Genomic DNA, 18,424 nt, shown 5'->3' on the forward strand with positions numbered 1-18,424 from the left:
TCTCATATCTTCTGACGAGGTTTGATCGATTCCTGGTTTGCCGGTGAGTCGATATGCGCGGACAAAGTTGTCAGCATGACGTCTGAGGCAGTCTTATTCAGGTCATATTTGCCGCAGAACATGAAGGTGTTTGGAAATCCTGCATCGAAAGGCACAGCAGTGTCAATTTCATCCATGTCCTCCTTCGACAAAGCAATGCTAAGGGCTTGAATGTTTGCCACGAGATGCTCCACCTTCCGTTGTCCGACGATGGGGTAGACATACGGTGCCTTGTGGAGGATGTACGCAAGAGACTAATTTGTTATCACTGCCTTCCTACTTCTCGAGGCTAAAGAGTATGGGAGACCGACTTACCACTGCATGTAGAGTAGTATTCTTGCGATCAGCGACAGCCTCCAAAACCTCAGACACCCTGATCTCACGCTCCGACGGTTCCGCTGCTCTTCCAGATCCTGCATGAGCAGCAGCCTTACGAGCATCCGCAGACTTGAACTTGCCCTGGCCGACGGATGCCCAAGGAGCAATCGCCATGCCCTGATCCCGACACATAGGAATAATTTCTCTCTCCATGTCCCTCAGTGACGCATTCCAGCTACCTTGGTAGACGGAGAAAGGACGGAGGCCATTTGCCCGCGCGTAGTCGTTGGCCTTGACAACAACCCAGGCGGGAGTGTCGGAGATGCCGAGATACAGCACCTTTCTGGCGTTAATCAAGACATTAAGGCCATGCATCACTTCCTCAACGCCAGTGGTTAAGTCCCACCAGTGTAGGTATAGCACGTCGATGTAGTCAGTCTGTAACTTCTTCAAGCTTGCATTGACCGAGAGATGCATTGACTTCATCGAGTTACCAACAAAGTTTGACTGGATGGGCTCTATATCAAAATGCGTGGGCCGATAGCCGATAGCATATTTGGTTGCAATCCTGGAAATCAGTAAGGTAGAAGATAACAACATAGGCATGCAATATATGCTTACACCATCTGATCACGATTTCCGTGGCCCTTCATCCATTCACCAATCCATTCCTCCGATTGCTCATCTTGATAACAGTTGGCGCTTTGAGCATGTATAAGTATCAGTTAATCCTCCTTTTCTGGTGAGATTCTCTACCACCCACGTGTCAATGAAATTGCCTCCATGATCGTAAAAGGCATCCATAATGGCAAACGCATCTTCCTTTTTACATTCGCCCATGAAACTCTCCCTATAGGATATTAACAAAACTCTACAAAAGTGGATCAAGAACGGTCTCCCGGATAAATATACCATTTAGTTCCAAAGTTCATCGTCCCTAGACATAGAGGGGAGACCTTGACACCAGCGGAGGGGGCGAGGACACGGTGATAGCCAAGAACACTCTTGGGCTTGGGAGCAACGTCGTAGAATCCCATGTTATAAGGTTTAGCTGTAGTTAAAAGGAATGAATTAAGGCAGAGAGATGTCTGTTTCTAGACCTAGAACAAAATGGAATTGTTTAGGTTAGAATGAATTCCGAATTGAATGGCTCTTTTGTATATCAACTTATACAAGGTCCTGCCATATTCAGCATACAAGGAAGACGCAATTATGACACGCAGACACCTTAGTAAAAGTATCAACCGAAGGATATGAATGGGTGAGAGGACTGGATTACGTTGATAAACTGTAAGCAACCTGCAAGTTCCAATCATGCGTCTCCACAATGACTCGGCGAGGCTCACACCCTGCATCCAAGTTCGTCTGAAGAAGCGAGATGGCCAACTCAGGAGGAAAAGGCTCCCAAGATTCTTCGGGAAATTTCATTTCTATGTACGCTTGAGCGAGCATATTAATAAGAGCTCGACATCCACACGCGAAATACATGAATCTGATGATAGATACTGCGATAAATGTAATTGAAGTCCACGGATATCTAGGCAGAGGACACAGCATATGTAAGATAGTGGCACGTATTATTCATGCATATGGGGCACACTGTCCTACTGTTTATTTAGCTTTGCATTGAATGAATAGTTTTTGGCTTTACTTAAACCGGCGGACACAGATAAAGAAGATAATCTCAAGCATTACTATTTGTATAAGGAAAATACAGGAATCGAGATAGAGCAACTAAAAGCACAAGTCAGCCTTCTCGAAGCGTCGTTGAACCAGGACTGGCAAGATCCAGATTGCCTCTATGGATATGGGCTGCTCAGATAGAAGTTGTACTCGCAACTATGTGCTGATAGGATTCAGTTTATTGAAGAAACCTTGCGGATCGTATTTCTTCTTGAGCTCAACCAATCTCGGTCCGTTTACTCCGAACATGTCTGAAGCTGATCTGGTACTAGACGCTAGAAAGTTGCCTAGTTAGTAAGATGGTAAGGTAGTGCAAGGTATCCTCAGTGACTTACGCTTTGTGTAGTAGGTAAAATTTGACACAAACATATTTGGTCTATAACCAGCTCGCTTGAACTCATCTTGAAACATCATTTGTATGTCGACTGCCCATTGAAGGTACTCCTCGTCTTTATCAGGGTTTGTATACTGAAGCGTAAGTACTCCTTTCTGGGTCATCATGCGGCTTGGAAATGCAGTCGCCGGAGTTGGCACCTGACAGACTTTGGACATCTCCCAGAACTCCAAATCTACGTAGGACCGAGTTAAATCTGGTTCAGCCTCGAACTTGAGTTTGACCTCATCGTATATCTTTTGGCAAAACTCTGGCCTAATGGGAGAGGCGAAATCAAATGCGATAATTCTTTTGCGGCCGCCAGGGGGACTGACCGAGTCAAACAAGGTGTTGGCCTCTTCATACGGCATCATGTTAACATCGGCGCTAACAGTCTCCAGATTGAATAGGTCAGTAAACCTCTCCCTGCATTCATTTTCTGGACCGTTGTAGAAGATCCCAACAGTCACCAACAGTTCTTTAGTGTTGGGAGACTGGGAAATTATGCACTGGGCAGTGGATTTGCCATCTTTATACTTGAGTGCCGCATTGAGTGATTCAAGGATAGTTGCCATATTTTCAGCTGTGAACACAAGCGACCCAGCAAATACATCGCCGGGCTGCTTGTGGGCTTGGAAGGTGAACTCCACCACAACACCGAAATTTTGTCCAGCCCCTCGAATGGCCCAGAAGAGATCCGAATTCTCGCTCTCCGAGGCGGTCAATAATTGTCCGTCAGCGATAATCACCTGTGCAGACAGGAGATTGTCGATAATCAATCCATGCGCACACATCAAATACCCATATCCTCCTTGTAGCGTCACACCACCAACTCCTGTAGTACTGACTGTGCTGCTGGCCACTACAAGGCCACTTCCAGCGGTAGTATGGTGTACATCTGCCCACAGTGCGCCGCCTTGAACAGTGACAGTATTGCTTTCAAAATGAAGAGAGACTTTCTTCATTCTCTTAAGGTCAAGGGTGATACCCCCATCGCTGGAGTTCCCACCATCAGGAGTGTGACCCCCGCCTTTGACCACCAGGTCTATATTATGTCGTCGGGAAAAGCGAACAGCCTTGGAGACATCTTGTGCACTTTCAGGAAATATAATCACTCCCTACCAAAGTTAGCCCACCTGAGCAGGTTCTTATTGAGGTGAAATTATCTCATACAGCTCGTTGAGTGGCAAGATCAGACCACCGTTGCAGATATTCTTCATAGCCGGGGCTTTGTGGACTAATAACCTGGTCTATGCCCGTGAAAAGTGATTCCAACTCCTCTATCAGATACGGTGGTATCTGGGAAGCCATTTTTGCCCTAATTTGCTATGAATCAAGCAGGGTGCTATCTTGATACGAAGATAGGAAGAAATCTGGACGTTTTACTCTAGAATTCGGACATTAAATATGACTAGTGCATAGGACGTCATTTACAAATCATTTGCAGGCTTTATCCTTAGAAGGTTTAATCTGGTTCCGAATGCAAATTGAGATTGATTGCGGACTTCCTTGGTTTCATAGGTTACTAGGAGCAACTAACATAGGCTGTTATGGCACATCGAGCTTTCAAGGAAGACCCAGAGCAGTCTATCTCACCGGTTGCAGCGTCCTCGCCACTCGGTAAACGTTGTACTGAGGTCATAGATCATACTCTGTACAACTTGGAAGCCAGTCATGATATCGATGGGGCAAAATTGGCTGTTTTCAGCTACCTTAAACATTCTTTTGTGCACCAGACCAGGTCTAGACTGCATTACATGCAATCAATCGGCATGCTGTGCGGGACGACAGCCCTTATTAACTTCAATGAGCTGGGTTGTATCATAATGATGTGAAGAGCTTACTTCTCAATGGCCTTGGATGGTTTACTTTACTGATCCGATCTGCAGCGGTAGCTAAAATATAAATCACCAGCAAGCTACGTGCTAAGTAGCTAAGCTTCTCCATTAAACTATATGAACAAAGGCTTCTTTTGCAGACTTGTAAAGTAACTGAATCATATTATCTAAGGAAAACCATGGAGCAATTACTCTGCTATCAGGCCGGACGTTGTCCAAAAGCTCCTGCCATCATTGACGGAGAGCACACCTTTACATATGAAGAGCTGATTGCACGCGCTGATCGACTGGTGAAGCCGCTACACGAAAAACATATCGCTCCTGAAGAACCAATCTGTATCTTTCTTGGAACTGGGTATAGTCAGATTATCTCTCAAGTGGCCGTGCTACGGGCCGGCGGAAGCTGCGTGCCAGTCGACCCGTCTATGCCTCAGAAACGCCTGAATGACATGCTCAGCGACATTGATGCGAGACATATCATAACCACCACAGATCTGAACGAAAGAGTCTCTGGCTATGATGTAATATTTGTTGATAACGTCGCGGACACCAAGGCCTGTTTTACTGAAGATGTGCAAGCTATAGAGGTGCTCTCGGGTTTCCCAGAACACCACCGCAGTCACATTCTTTTTACATCAGGATCAACGGGAAGACCCAAAGCAGTACAAATCTCTGCTCGGAGTATACTGCACCTAGCAAGCTCGACGCCGGTGACGCCTCTTGATCCAAATGACCGGGTGACTGGAGTCAATAACCCCGGATTCGATTTATCTCTCTTTGAGATCTGGGTTACGTTGCTTGCCGGTGCAACAATTGTCGTCGTACCAAAGTCTACCGCAACGGATCCATTTAGCTTTGGTGACTTCGTGAAGAAGCATAAAGTGACCGTGATGATGCTTCCCACTGCTCTCTTTACGATTGTGGCTACTACCTGTCCTTCTGCTTTCAAGGGCGCCCGCCACGTGATGGCATGTGGTGAAGCTCCCAATGTGAAGGCAGTGCGAGATGTTCTCACCGAGGGTGCACCGAAGTATCTATGGAACGGCTACGGGCCCACTGAGTGCACAACATTTGTCACCTTGCAGCTTGTTGATCTCAAGGAGACCGAGCGTGAGACTATTGGTATCGGCAGCGCAGTAGGACAGACAAAAATATACCTCCTGGATGATGAAAAGAAGCTGATCTTGCGCGGCGACCGGGAAGGGGAGATCTATCTCGCGGGCCCAGGGTTATCGCGGGGGTATCTCAATCAGCCTGATGCCAATGCAAAGCACTTCATCGAACTAGACGCATCCACGCTGAAAGAAGGCTCAGCGGGGCCTATACGTGTGTTCAAAACTGGCGACCTTGCCAAGTGGAGAATCCCCTTGGAGACTTTGGAATTTAGAGGAAGATTTGATATGCAGGTCAAGCAGGACGGCTTTCGGGTGGAGTTGGGAGACGTCGAAAAAACACTCGAGACAATGGACGGTATTAGGCAAGCTGTGGTTCTGCAGCAGTGTCCATTTGCTGATAAAATCCTTGCTGCCTATATTATCCCATCGGAGGAAGATAGTAACTTGAGCTTGAAGGCAGTCAAGGATTACGCCAAGGAAAGGTTGCCACCGTATATGGTACCCAGCCAATTCACTGTGGTCTCAGAGTTTCCTCTAACTGCTTACGGGAAGATTGACCGAGGGGCTTTGGCTCAAGAGGGAGAGAGGAAGTCAAAAGAAGGTTATAATACAGCATCAGTCGTGGACAATAATACACAGCAAGCTGCCAGTGAGCTCACCAACACGTTGAAGCTTATGGTACGGGGGCTCATTAATGTGCCCGAGTTGCTGGAAAGTGACGATATCTTCTCACTGGGCATGTCGTCTCTCGAAGCAGCCAAATTCATTGGACTTATGATGCGACGATTTGGTAAAAAGGTGACCATGGATATGCTCTTAGCAAATCCAACTGTGGCCGAGATAGCCACCATGCTAAGGGAGACCAAACAAACCCGCCCTTGTCTTGTCAATACCGGTACCATGGAGGGGGACACTCTACTGGCCGACGATATCCCGGTTGTGCCAGACTGGCAGTCCAACGAGGAAGGACGTGTGTTTATCACAGGTGTCACTGGATTTGTCGGAGTGCATGTCCTTGGCCGTCTTCTGGCTATGCCAACCGTGAAAAAAGTCGCGTGTTTGGCTCGAAGCCGCAATGGTCTTCCAGCCAGTTCTCGCATCCAACGCGCTATGGAAAGGTACGATATCTGGGATACCTCGTTGGAAAACATAGGAAAAATGATTGTCCTCGACGGTGAAATGGCAGATGAGACCCTTGGTCTGGGTGAAGAACGGTTCACCTGGCTCACAAATTGGGCAAGTGTTATTTTCCATGTGGGAGCCAAGGTCAATTTCTGCGAGCCGTACCAGAATCATTTTTCTTCCAACGTTATTGGAACTAAGAACGTTCTCCGACTGGCTGCTCTGGGAAGACGGAAGGCCTTCCACTACATGTCCAGCATCGACACTTGGGGACCGACTGCATTGGTCTTGGGCACGAAAAGTCTGCAAGAAGATGGCCCCCTCCAGCCTCACCTCGAGTCTTTGCCTTACGACACTGGCTACGCGCATAGTCAGTGGGTAGCTGAGGAAATGGTACGCAGGATGCGCGCTAGAGGGCTACCGGTCGCTATCTACCGTCCTGGGTTTACTATTGGAGACCATGTTAGCGCTATGGGCAATCCAGATGATTTCTTCGCCCGACTGATTGTTGGAAGTATTCAGATTGGATATTGGCCTCATCTCCCTGACCAACGGATGGAGTATGTAACAGTGGACTATGTTTGCTCCGCTCTCATCCATATCGCTTCGTCAAATAAAAACCTTGGCAGATCTTACAGTATTGTCGCTCCAGATCATTCAAAATCGGTGAATATTGAAGAGACCGGCGTGATGATCAATAAAGCTGGGTATCCAGTGGAAGAAATTCCATATGATGAGTGGGTTACGAAGCTCCGTGAATCGAATGACCTAGACCAAAACCCCTTATCTCCATTGATGCCCTTGCTGGACGAACCTGTTCTTCGGGAATTGAGCCGTCTACAGACAAGTAAATACACACCCGTTTACGAAACGCCAAATGCCGAAAAAGCTCTGGCTGATCGTCCAGACATCTGTTACACTCCTTTGGACGATGTACTACTCAAACGCTACCTCGACAACTGGGTCAGAAAGGGGTTTCACAAAGTCTAGTCTATACTTGGCTGTTCAAACAGAGCGTCAATTGATTGATTATGATACAAAAAAGAATACTGTGGAAGAGCTGGGGGGTTTAGCCTCGTGTTCTTGACGATACGAAGTTCTTCGATTCTTCCCAACCGGTCACATATACGGATTCGAAGGTGGACCGAGGGAGGCACAAAGAGATTCTCTCATACGCCTGAACTTGAAATTGACGATAGTGGCAGGTACTACCAGTAAAATATAAACTAGGATGCTCACTGGCCTGCACGATAAAATTCTTCGCGTTCGCTTGAGAGAAGTGCGGAGTGAGGGAGAGCAGGAATGCGAGGAAATGTGATGCCGATAAATTCACAGTAAATATAGTGAGCACAGGTTATCAACGAATGACCAATAACCTGCTCTCTCCCTGCCGAACGGCTATATTATACAAAAGAATACCGAGTGATGTGGAAAATGACGAGTACGAACCGTTTCTGAATGGGCTGAGTAAGTTCAGCAACATCTAAGAATTGTTCAACTTGGTCTATTGTCCATGCCTGAGTCTTAGGTAGATAACTTAGCTCGAAGGTGTCTTTACCATGCTAATGAGTTGATCACTCTGTCTGCTGGATACACGCTGATTAGTTCGTTGGTCAGAGCTGGCTAAGAATTTGTGAATTATTTATATTATTTTTAGTCCTACGTTCGTTAACTCAGTGTCCCACCCATACCTACCAAAGCCGTGGAGGGGTAATATGGTCTGACTGCAGACTTTTTTATTATGATTATTAATGTAATAATCGTTTGCTGTTTTCTTATTTATAGATGGTCAGCGTTTAGACCTTCTAGCACCCTTGGGATCTTAAATGAGCTCTTCTAGCTATTGACTTAAGCCCAAGTGAATCACGTTGGGGCATCACAAACGGGGCCACACTTTCCAGCTTCTCGCATGTTTCGGCAAACTCACGCTCCGGCTTTGAGTAACTCGTGACTCCTGCCCCGGCTTGTAGCCACTGCCGATTCGCATCCTGGAACACTGTGCGAAGAACCAGGGTTGCATCGAAGAGTTTTGAGCCCTCATCCAGCATGAGCACCGCACCACAATAGAGATCCCTCGGTTCAGGCTCAAAGCACCGCATTGCCTCCAGGTTCCCCTGTCCCGGCATCCCAGGGACGGTAATATTGGCTATAAGACCCGGTAGAGCATCCCAGCCGTCGCAATCTGCTCTTAGGCGTCCACGTACATGGGAAAAGAGATGTTGCACGCTTCCCCTTGGCATAACTCTCATGAAATCTTTAATAGAGATTGACTCAGGAAGACAAACCTGACTCAACCGACGGATGGACCCCTTGATAGCAATGACATGTTCCATAACCTCCTTGGCGTCGCTATGTAATTTGTTGTCGAATGGATCAAGGCTAGCCTCGGGTGATTCCGAAAGCTGGGTCCCGGCTAGTGCTTCAGTATAGACATTCCCGTCCTCGATGGAGAGAAGGACTTCAGGGCTAAAGCCGGTCGCGTGCATACCCATATGGTTAAGCGAGAATGTGCGTGCAGGAGTGTTCGCTCGTCGGCCGTGGAGGAGAGTCGCTAGCATATCGACCCGGAAATCCAAAGGAACTTTCCTAGACGGAATAGCCTTGGTATATCTGCCCTTAGCAATATCTGCAATTGCATTGGCTACGCGAGCTTTGTACTCGCCTGCGTTCACTGCGAGATCAATCGCGTCATGGGGCTCGGATGGGAGATATATATTGTCCATGGAGATCGATTTTACTATGCCTTTGATACGCTCGCTTACTTCATAGGCATCATTTTCAGCGTGTCCTGTGACCGTAATCTGAATACGGTCCATGATGACTTGCACGCGGGGAACCATGAGACTTAACATCGGCCACTGACTTGGGGCATAGGCCTGCCCTGAGCAGCGCGCAGAATAGTTGAAACCAACCTGCCCAAATATCTTCCCATGGTCGGAATATTTGGAGACGAACTGTCTAACTTGGTCTGTGGGCAAGTCGGTTATGGTCATCGACTCTTTCCGGCCCTCAGTGTCGATTTCTGTCGCGGTTTGCCCCTTTGGATCAAGGACTAGGGATGCATGAGCACCGAGCCCAAGGTACCACTTATCACCGCGTTCGTAGACGTAATAATTGCTTTTGCTGTAGTCCTCCAAGAGTGCGACTGCGGTCTCCAGAGGAAATTCTGCTCCGGGGAGGATTATTTGCTGTTCGAAGCGGGTCATACTTGAGGTACTGCAGAGGGGCGGGGGAACTGAGTTCAGCTTGAAGAATGGAGGGAGCCGGAATCTGAAGTAGGGGCCGGTGGAGGTGCGTTATAGAGCTACACGGCTTAGCGGTAACAATGATCCTGAGCGGGCGAATCTTGGTGTGGTTCTTTTCGCTGATATATAAGAAGGATCATTATATATTGTATGACGTCCTTACACATCTGCAGTTTTTATGTGGCCGATATTTGGCCTAGATGCAAGGTGAAAAGGAGACAAATGCTTTGAAGTCTCTTCCTTGGGTGGCATCAGGGGGACAAAGTCTCATCAATTCATCACGCAATCGATTTTGTCTAGACGGAAAAAGAGGCTGGGTAATGTAACAAATAATTAGAGATGACGGAATTGATGCAACCCTGTCCAAGTGTTCTGTGACATGTGGCTTAATTCTTCTATTTGATGTAACATTGGTAAATATCCATGAAAGAAGAATAATTCCCTTTTAAACGGCACAAATCTGCTTACAACATAAGAGGTATGCTAGTTCTGGCAATTTCTTTTAGTACAGGAAGCGCAGCGAGACTCGAAGAGATACAGTGGTGTCACCGACAACACCTGTTGGTAGAAAATTCATATTTCTGAATGGATATCCACCCCTCTAGGCAACTTGATCTTCCTCCTGACTCTTGAGAAAAATTCAAAGTCAATCTCAGCAGTTGCAATTTGAGGTCCTTTGTGCTCATCTCCAAGTGTAGCCACAACCTCGCCCCAAGGATTTACAATCATTGAATGGTAGTAACTAGTTCTTTCCTTGTAATGTGGTCCAGCTTGTGCCGCTGCTATAACATAGCATTGTGTCTCAATAGCTCGAGTCGGAGTAGCGTCTCCCAATGTGCAGGTCCCGTCTGAGCGAAAAAGGTCGAGGCATAGCTAATGATCCGAGCATCTTGTCGCCTCAACGCCAGACTAATTTCTGGAAAGCGTAGCTGCGGTCAAAACGCTAGAGTAAGCTGTCCCCTTATATCGAAGCGTTCGTCTATTTTGAACTTACATCGAAGCAAATCAGTAAGCCGACGCGGCCAGCTGGGGCTCGAACACAGGTAATATACTCTTTCCCTTTTCCACAGTCCTAGTCGAGAAAGTTGTATTAGGAGATAAGAACAGAAATCCCCCCTATGCTAAGAAAGTGTTCATACGTGCTTTCTGCTGAGGTAGTCGCATCGAATAGATGCACTTTGTGGTAACGTTAGGTGATAACTCCCTTGTCATCGATCTAGATCGAGGAGTTCTTTACCCTTTCACCCGTCGTTAGTTCATGAATACCAGCATTGATATGTAGTCCCGCTTGCTGCGCTTCCCTCTGGAGGTCCACCACAAACTCACTCTCACCCAAGGACTGCACCAATCTAACAGTCTGTTTTGGGAACAGGCGACGAAGTCAGACACCTCGGGAAGAAACAGTGCCTGTTCGAGTATTAGAGGACAGTAGTGATATATTGTACTTTAGCTCCCGCTGCAGCTGCCCTGTGCACCAGCTTTCGGCATTGGGCGAGTTTTGCTGACATATCAGTGGTCGAACATAACATAATTCCCAGGTGAGTTTCTATATACCATATAAAATGGCACTCTTCAAGGCTTTGATATCTCCACAAGGCCCATATATGCTAGTATATTTGGACAGCATATGGCTTAAAGTATATAAACACTCGTCTGAAAGGCCTTAAAAACACTGTTCCTCTCTCTAGTGTTCAAGAAGTTCATATTAACAAAAATACAGATGTAAGTTATGGTACCTGTGTATCTATATATGCTAGGGAGATTGGAGCTTATAAGTATAACTCTGTATGACTAGACTACACCTTAACCTAAACCTAGACGGTTTTTATATGGAAAACAGACGTGGGCGGCTTATTGGAAAGGGATCGGCAAAACTCCAGTGAATAAGAAGGCGGTTCGGCCCATAGCCTGCGCCACCCGGATGATTATGGACAAGTGTGCCCTCCAGTCCTTCCTTAAGTAGGAAAGGGAAATTCCAAAGCAGCAGTTGTATGACGCTTGGAATAATGAAGGTTTCCTGATAGCAATGGAAGGGATTACCTGGTTAGCTATGATTCAAGCTTACAAGTTACCTGCACATTGCTAAGCACTTATTTTGCAATTTACGCCATGTTAGGCAGAGGAACCAGCAAACAAATGGACCAATGTGCAGCACGGCTACTTTTTAAAGAAAAGCTTAAAAGTGAAAATAAACTTGGAACCTTTGTATTAGTACAAAAGATCTTGCTTTATTTTATTATTGTGAAAGGAAAAACCGGATCATCTAGACGGATCGGTGTCTAGACCGAGAAGAGGGGTATGGATTTCACTGTGAACTGATTTATTAAAAGATACTTGTAGTACAATGACACCATCGTTGTACATCATAGGTCAGGGTTTTCATAAGCCAGGCTCAAGGTGGTCCGGAACAACCGGTTCGCATTACATCATTCAAATAATCGATTTTCAAAAAAGTAGTTAGATCATATTGTAGCGTTCCATATTCTTTTTTTCCTATTAGTTGTTTTAGTGTTTTCGTATAGAAATCGTGCGGCAGGCGTCAACATGCATTGAGTGATCCGCCACTGTCCAGCCAGAGCACCCGCTGACAATTATCTACACACTAGAGGACAATCTATGGTATGGAACGGGCACCCACACGGTGACACTGGGCGGTCCCTAGGGAACGGGAGGACCGTTTCATGCAATCTCGAAAATCTTTCAGATCCGGCACTCCGGTTCTCCAAACCTTGTTCGTAACTTTCAGTCGGAAAAAGATTCGCTGGAGGCCACCCCTAGCCCTAAAACCCTAAAGCCGCCTAGTAGCTAAACTTGATTCAGCCACGTAAACAAGGAAACTGCTAGCCTCACTGATCTTTAAGACATATTTCATCAAGTTTGTAGCTAGAGAGTGAACTGCTAGCTTTAGGTCGGGTTCGAATGGCGAGTGTTGAGCTGGATTCCCATCATCCGGTTATCTAATGTACTCAGTACTTTATGGAGAACACCACCAGCAATCATGCTCCTGGGTTGAGCGAGAGCTAACCAAAACCCCAAGAAGGATAGTAATATGTGGATTTATTGATGCTAGAGCCATAATTGGAGTCACTGTGACCAGAATACTCAGCTACGCTTCCGTCCATATTCGTACAATGTAATCTACTCAGATCTATTTCATAGGCAACAAACAAGGAAACTTGTCCAGCCTAGAGTTCAACTGCGACATAGTAGATTTCAAAATATTCTGGAATGAGGGCCGGAATTGCAGGCTGCTTTCGTCAATCAGTAATGGCAGCTTTAATTCTATCCTTCAAGTCAGGAATCGGCTGGTCATCATCCACCCTCAAACCTTTAATTACCCGAGCTAATAAAGCATAGATACCGATGATCATTAGGACCTCGACTGTTTCCTCCACAGACAGCAATTTCAGAGCGTCCTCAACTGTTTCGGGCTTATTTTCATAAGTCGCCAGCTGTTCATCGATAAGGCGAAGAATGACCCGATCCCGATCAGTCCAGGGACCTCTACCATCCAATACTTCTTGGATAGAGCACCCAATAGCATCCATCTTTTCTTTCGGGAATCCAAATACCTCAGCCACAGGTTGATTAACTTCAAACTCATACTTAGCCTTGAGAATAGTAGCAGTCCGTAGCACGATCAACTGCCAGTCGAGAACGGGAATACTGCGCTGTTTCCCATCGAAACAAGCACCGAGGAGACCGCTAAAATGTGGAAATAGGCCGTGAGAATGAGCCAGCGTCAGGAGGATGTTGCGCCGAAACGGAAGCACTTTAAGCTTCTCTTTAACAGCAGGAGGGGCCGAATCAGGGTCCACGTAGGGTACAAGACAGGTTTTCCGGAAGGGATCTCCTGTAGACTCATTGGTATTCGCAGCAGGCATTCTGAAATGTTCTGCCTCTTCGTTAGTATGCCTAAATCTTGGTTCCTAAGGATGAGGATAATCGTGACTGACACTGAAATAGTGAATCAGAAAGGGACGGCAGAACTTTGTTGAGACCAGAGTGAGCAAATCCAGGGGAACTCCGCCCTAGGTAAAAACTGCTTACTGCACTGAATTCTCTCGAGGCTGGGAGTCATACTACTTTGTTTCCCTGGCCACTTTATACTGACTCGTCTCATGGAAACGGTCATAGAGCCGTATCATGAGCTATAAACGATGTGGTATGACGTCGTGCGCATTGTAGACATTATTTGGATAGCCTAGAAAAACAATTGCCTCCCCAAGCCAGTAGCCAGCCGGTATGTCAGGATTTTGCGGATACTCATCCATGGTAATCCGGAACGCAACCAAAAAGCTATGATTGCCGTTTCCGGAGACTCGGCGTGGTCTGGATGTACGCCCACTGCCGAACCACGGATACTTTTGATAACAGAGGTGTGGATAGGAGAACCCAAGGTAGCCAACTCAAGAGCCAATTGTTATCTTTATACTACGCAATTTTGACGCAAGCTTAGTTTTCTCCCTCTACAGGTCTACTGGGATATGCCAACCAGTGTCGGCCCAACTGCTGAAGAATTTGCTCTACGCGTTATCGCCCATCTGTATTTCAACTTATAACGACAGAAATATGGAAATGAAACCTCATGACTGCATAATGAATACATCATAACTATCTCTGGCTCTAGAACACTATCTTGGATATAAAAGGTAAGAATTATTCACACCATCAATTATTTCGCAATAGGCTCAGGTGTGACTATACTCCAGTTTACGATAAATATCTACCATCTTTGCCTTCGGTGACTTTTTCAGAATGAACGGCCTCCCAAATGAGCAGTCGCAGGCACCTCATGAGGTCAAGATCAAGTGGCCTAAGCTTGATGCAACAGTTACAGTGAAGATGAACGACTCAAACCCGACGTTGGTCAGGCTTCTTGGAACCGTACTGCCGTATTACTCTCTCCAGACGCATGCTGTTGTCGCTGGGGATCAGTTGTACCATCTTGTTCCCCTGGAGCAGTTGATTGTGAGTGGCCACTTCTAGACGAGTTTCAGACCACTAATCATGAGAAGTACACACCCGCCGACAAGAAGGCCCCTGATCGAGCCAAAGAGCCTGATGGCTCAGTCTTTCTTTCATCATTCCAGCACCTAGTCATAAAGTATGGCGAAGTTACTGAGCATCAATCTGTAGCCACATGTGGGAAAGTTATTGACGAAGATCTCAAGACGCTACGCTGGGTTGCAGATAAGATTTGGAAAAGTCAATGCGAAGCGAAAGAGCCTATTGACGTCGTCGTTTGGGATGCTTCAAAGCCCGAACCTGATCCAAAGCGGATCTCGCTATTTAAATTTCAGAGAACTGGCGTAAGTAGTGAAGTAAGGAGTCTCGTGGAGGAGATTCATAAAGAGGTACGCTTGCATAAGCATCCTTTAGTAGCCGCTTACTGAGGTCAGATACATAGACGGAGAAGTCCTGGTCAAGTGTTTCTGTGGAAATTGAAAAACTCCATCGTGGCCAAGCCGCAGCGAAGCCCGGATCGAAAAACTCCTACTTCGGTGCTATGATCTTCTCGAGCAGTGTTGTTCGAACTCTGGGCTATCATATCTTCGACAATATACTTAAACTCGCTGCCACGCGCCCCGAATTTACTCTTCAACATCTGATTATACTCTTCCGGGATCTTATCCCGTCAATATCAGAGTTCATTGGTTACCTTGGTGTCGAGTTCCTTTGCGACAGCTACTGGAAAGCTGATAAACTTATCAAGGAAAATATTGAGAGCAATCCCAACCAGGAAGAAGCCCGCGAAGACTTCCTTGCAATTATGAGTGCATTGGCATTCTATGTCAATCTTCTCAATGCCCAGAATCTCCACATGTTCCCATGGAAGCATACAGGTGAATATCAAATCCGGTAGACATCTGGTATATCAAGAAAGCGGAAGGTTTGAGGCTCGACGCATACTATATAGTCTTGTTGTAATGGTACCCTTAATACTGAACAGAATGCCCTGGACGCCGAGGTTTCGCGAAGGGATCGGGATGAATATGTTGTCACGCACACTACGAACCAGGCTTTCTTCTCTAAAAGTTCTCATTCAACATATGTTTACATGGCTGCAGAATTTTTTATGACCTTAAGCAGCCGAGTTAACCAGCCTTGATTAGTACGGGATGATGGTAAACCAGGTATGAAGGCCGAGGTCCTTTACGCAAGACCGAGTACAGAGCAAACAGGCTAGCGAAGAAAGGTACTCCAAGAAGGCAGATGAGCTGGTGCAGCGATGCATCGAGACCAGCTTGGCCTTATGACGGGAGCTGGATGGTTTCATATCTTTCCCTGTAATCTCGTTGGTACTCCTTTCCAGACAAAAGACCACCACGGTATAAAAGGTAGCTCCGGATTTACCAATCTTGATCCGCAAAGGACAACTCAACCTGTTTGACTTACAAAAGGTCATTCGAACCGCGCGCTAGTTGTCAAGCTGTGGGCATAGTCAGAACTTAGAAAGGTCATCTCGCTAGGGGCTTGTCTCGAGGAGATCCTGATTTGCTGTGGAGGCGTTGTGGTATACTTAGGATATTATTTGTATTATAGGGTTGATAATGTAGCTAATAGGCGTGTGACGAATATAACCAAGCGGGCTTTTTCAGCCTGTGGTATCTAAACCTATTATTGAAGTGCATATTAGGCAAGTCTACTCCATATGAGTAAACGCAACCCTATGGCGAATACAGCCGAATGGCGTATTTCTGCAGCTTCCATTCAAATCAACATTCCGCAGTGCGTCGGTCTCTTTTATATCCGTATAAGATGTCGCTATCCAAAGAACTAGAGGACTGCAATGCAGATCTGAAATTGTTCAAAGCTATGAGTACCTGGGAATTGCTTAATTTACGGCCTGGGACTATTCCTGACCTGCCGGATTCCTTAAAAGAGCAATTTAACATATCGGATCTATTTCTCGAAGAAGCACTGAAGTTAGCATCCAGGCAGCAGCAGGAAGGGATGCTTTGGAGGAATATCATATAATTGACAAACTACCGCAATATATGATCAGTAAAACTCACCATTACTCCTGGCCAAAGGGAGCCAGTATGTCGACTCCCTGACGCTTTCCCCAAAGAAGGAACAGCAGACTAATAAACTCAGCTCTTACCGATCTTGGGTCAGGGGTTATCGACCAAGATAGACGTCGATTTGGATGCCTGTATTGATACAACACTTCTTAAACGCAAACTACATGAGTGTGCTAAGGAGGGATAAGCTGTCCATGCTGTTGTAGCCATTGTCGGCTCAACAGAAGAGAGTGCTGTGGAGAGGCTTAGCAGAGTTTGACAGGAATACAGCCTGTCGTTCCTTGTTCATGCAGATGCAGCATGGGGCAGTTGCTTTGCCACAATGTTGGAAAGAGATATGATATGTGGGAAAAACCAGCATCCGGTGTGGATAGAACGATTAAGCCGTCATGGCCGAGACCTTATACCATCTCTGTGCCTTCAAGAGAACACCGAACAGGATCTTTTAGCCCTCAAGCACGCAGACTCCATCACAGTCGACCCACATAAGGCCAGCTATGTTCCGTATCCGGCGTCTGACTGCCGCCCCAACATGGTTCAACGAGACTTGTACTCCGTATTCCTCATATTAATCCAGCGTTATCCCTGTGTTTGGCTCTGGTTGGCTTGTAGTTAAACGTGATAATTCAACAATATCCTTTTATATCTTGGTATGAATTTCGGGATTTAGGCTATGGACTCCCTGGTTTTCCTGTAAAATGATTGCTGGAACAGAAGATTGCTTGCCTTAAAAATGCTACATTTTCAATCAACGGTCTGACGATGGCCGTACAAAGATAGCTCAGTGGATGGCGGATTTGGTCATGACTATATTCGGCTCCGTTTGAATGATCTGCTGTCCAAAGTTCGTATATGTATTAAAGGTGCCCGCCTGACTTAGGGCTTGCTCCACGTATGGTCGGGGATGAGGCCTATCCCTGCCACACCAGTGGGGAAAATTGGCATGGTCGTTGAGTAACTACGCAACTAGAATTTTCTGCATGTCCTTATTCGGAAAAAGTCCCGTATTCGTACTTGGACTCCCTTTTATGCATTAACAATTATCAGTAATTACTGGTTGGCCCTTGCTCCACAGTAGCTCGCAGATATTCTGGTTCATATCCTACCAGAGCACAGAAACGCAAACTTTTATACCTCGTTACTAGCATAAGCATTCTATCGGATTTAGACCTAGTCAAACTACCAGGGCCGCTGAGTTGCTAAGTGTGGGTTACTCCAAGGTGGAATATGGCGCAAGTGATGAAATCCAAAGACGGGGCGTTTTATTAGAGGATATACATGTAATTTATTGGCTTCTGGACAGGACTTCTCCGTGGGACTCCGGCAGAGAACATTACCACTAACAAAATAAGAGTAGCCTGAGACTGAACGCCTTTCACAGAGAACCGTGAGGAAGTTCAACAGTGATATGTCTCAAAATATACACGTACAAGAGACAATAGGGGAAATCTAGTCTATACAAGTAATCCGCCTCTATCCACCTTTTTCCAGCCTACTCAAGAACGGAGAGGAATTAGTTCTTTGGACATGCAGATTGCAGGATCACAATGAATGTTCCACCAGCCAGATTTCCCCCAGGCAGGCCGGTCATATTCAGGAACGGAATTCTCGTGAAAGTCGATTGATTATTTCGAGGGGTTGACCGTTTTCAAAGTTGCGCAAA

The 18,424-nt window shown here is 46.3% G+C and overlaps 6 protein-coding genes across 6 annotated transcripts; 2 read left to right on the forward strand and 4 right to left on the reverse strand.

Moving 5' to 3' along the window:
- Positions 1-2: 2 nt before the first annotated feature.
- Positions 3-1,394, reverse strand: NFIA_005260 (norsolorinic acid reductase; the record flags this gene model as incomplete). The annotated part of the gene is made up of 5 exons (XM_001259060.1): positions 3-293; positions 355-925; positions 979-1,059; positions 1,121-1,207; positions 1,270-1,394. 5 exons carry the CDS (start codon positions 1,392-1,394, stop codon positions 3-5), a joined length of 1,155 nt encoding a protein of 384 aa, XP_001259061.1.
- Positions 1,395-2,196: 802 nt separating this feature from the next.
- On the reverse strand, positions 2,197-3,724 carry NFIA_005270 (FAD binding domain protein; the record flags this gene model as incomplete). The annotated part of the gene is made up of 3 exons (XM_001259061.1): positions 2,197-2,315; positions 2,376-3,531; positions 3,587-3,724. The coding sequence occupies 3 exons, from the start codon at positions 3,722-3,724 to the stop codon at positions 2,197-2,199; spliced, it is 1,413 nt and encodes a 470-aa protein (XP_001259062.1).
- Positions 3,725-4,430: 706 nt separating this feature from the next.
- Positions 4,431-7,478, forward strand: NFIA_005280 (putative nonribosomal peptide synthase; the record flags this gene model as incomplete). The annotated part of the gene is made up of 1 exon (XM_001259062.1): positions 4,431-7,478. The coding sequence occupies one exon, from the start codon at positions 4,431-4,433 to the stop codon at positions 7,476-7,478; it is 3,048 nt and encodes a 1,015-aa protein (XP_001259063.1).
- Positions 7,479-8,293: 815 nt separating this feature from the next.
- On the reverse strand, positions 8,294-9,694 carry NFIA_005290 (putative salicylate synthetase; the record flags this gene model as incomplete). Its single annotated transcript, XM_001259063.1, has 1 exon — positions 8,294-9,694. One exon carries the CDS (start codon positions 9,692-9,694, stop codon positions 8,294-8,296), a length of 1,401 nt encoding a protein of 466 aa, XP_001259064.1.
- A 3,296-nt stretch (positions 9,695-12,990) lies between these two features.
- Positions 12,991-13,617, reverse strand: NFIA_005300 (uncharacterized protein; the record flags this gene model as incomplete). Its single annotated transcript, XM_001259064.1, has 1 exon — positions 12,991-13,617. The coding sequence occupies one exon, from the start codon at positions 13,615-13,617 to the stop codon at positions 12,991-12,993; it is 627 nt and encodes a 208-aa protein (XP_001259065.1).
- An 874-nt stretch (positions 13,618-14,491) lies between these two features.
- Positions 14,492-15,599, forward strand: NFIA_005310 (uncharacterized protein; the record flags this gene model as incomplete). The annotated part of the gene is made up of 3 exons (XM_001259065.1): positions 14,492-14,704; positions 14,752-15,045; positions 15,144-15,599. The coding sequence occupies 3 exons, from the start codon at positions 14,492-14,494 to the stop codon at positions 15,597-15,599; spliced, it is 963 nt and encodes a 320-aa protein (XP_001259066.1).
- Positions 15,600-18,424: the final 2,825 nt, after the last annotated feature.

Source organism: Aspergillus fischeri, genomic scaffold, assembly GCF_000149645.3.
Source record: "Aspergillus fischeri NRRL 181 1099437636265 genomic scaffold, whole genome shotgun sequence".
NCBI classification, from domain to species: Eukaryota; Fungi; Ascomycota; class Eurotiomycetes; order Eurotiales; family Aspergillaceae; genus Aspergillus; species Aspergillus fischeri.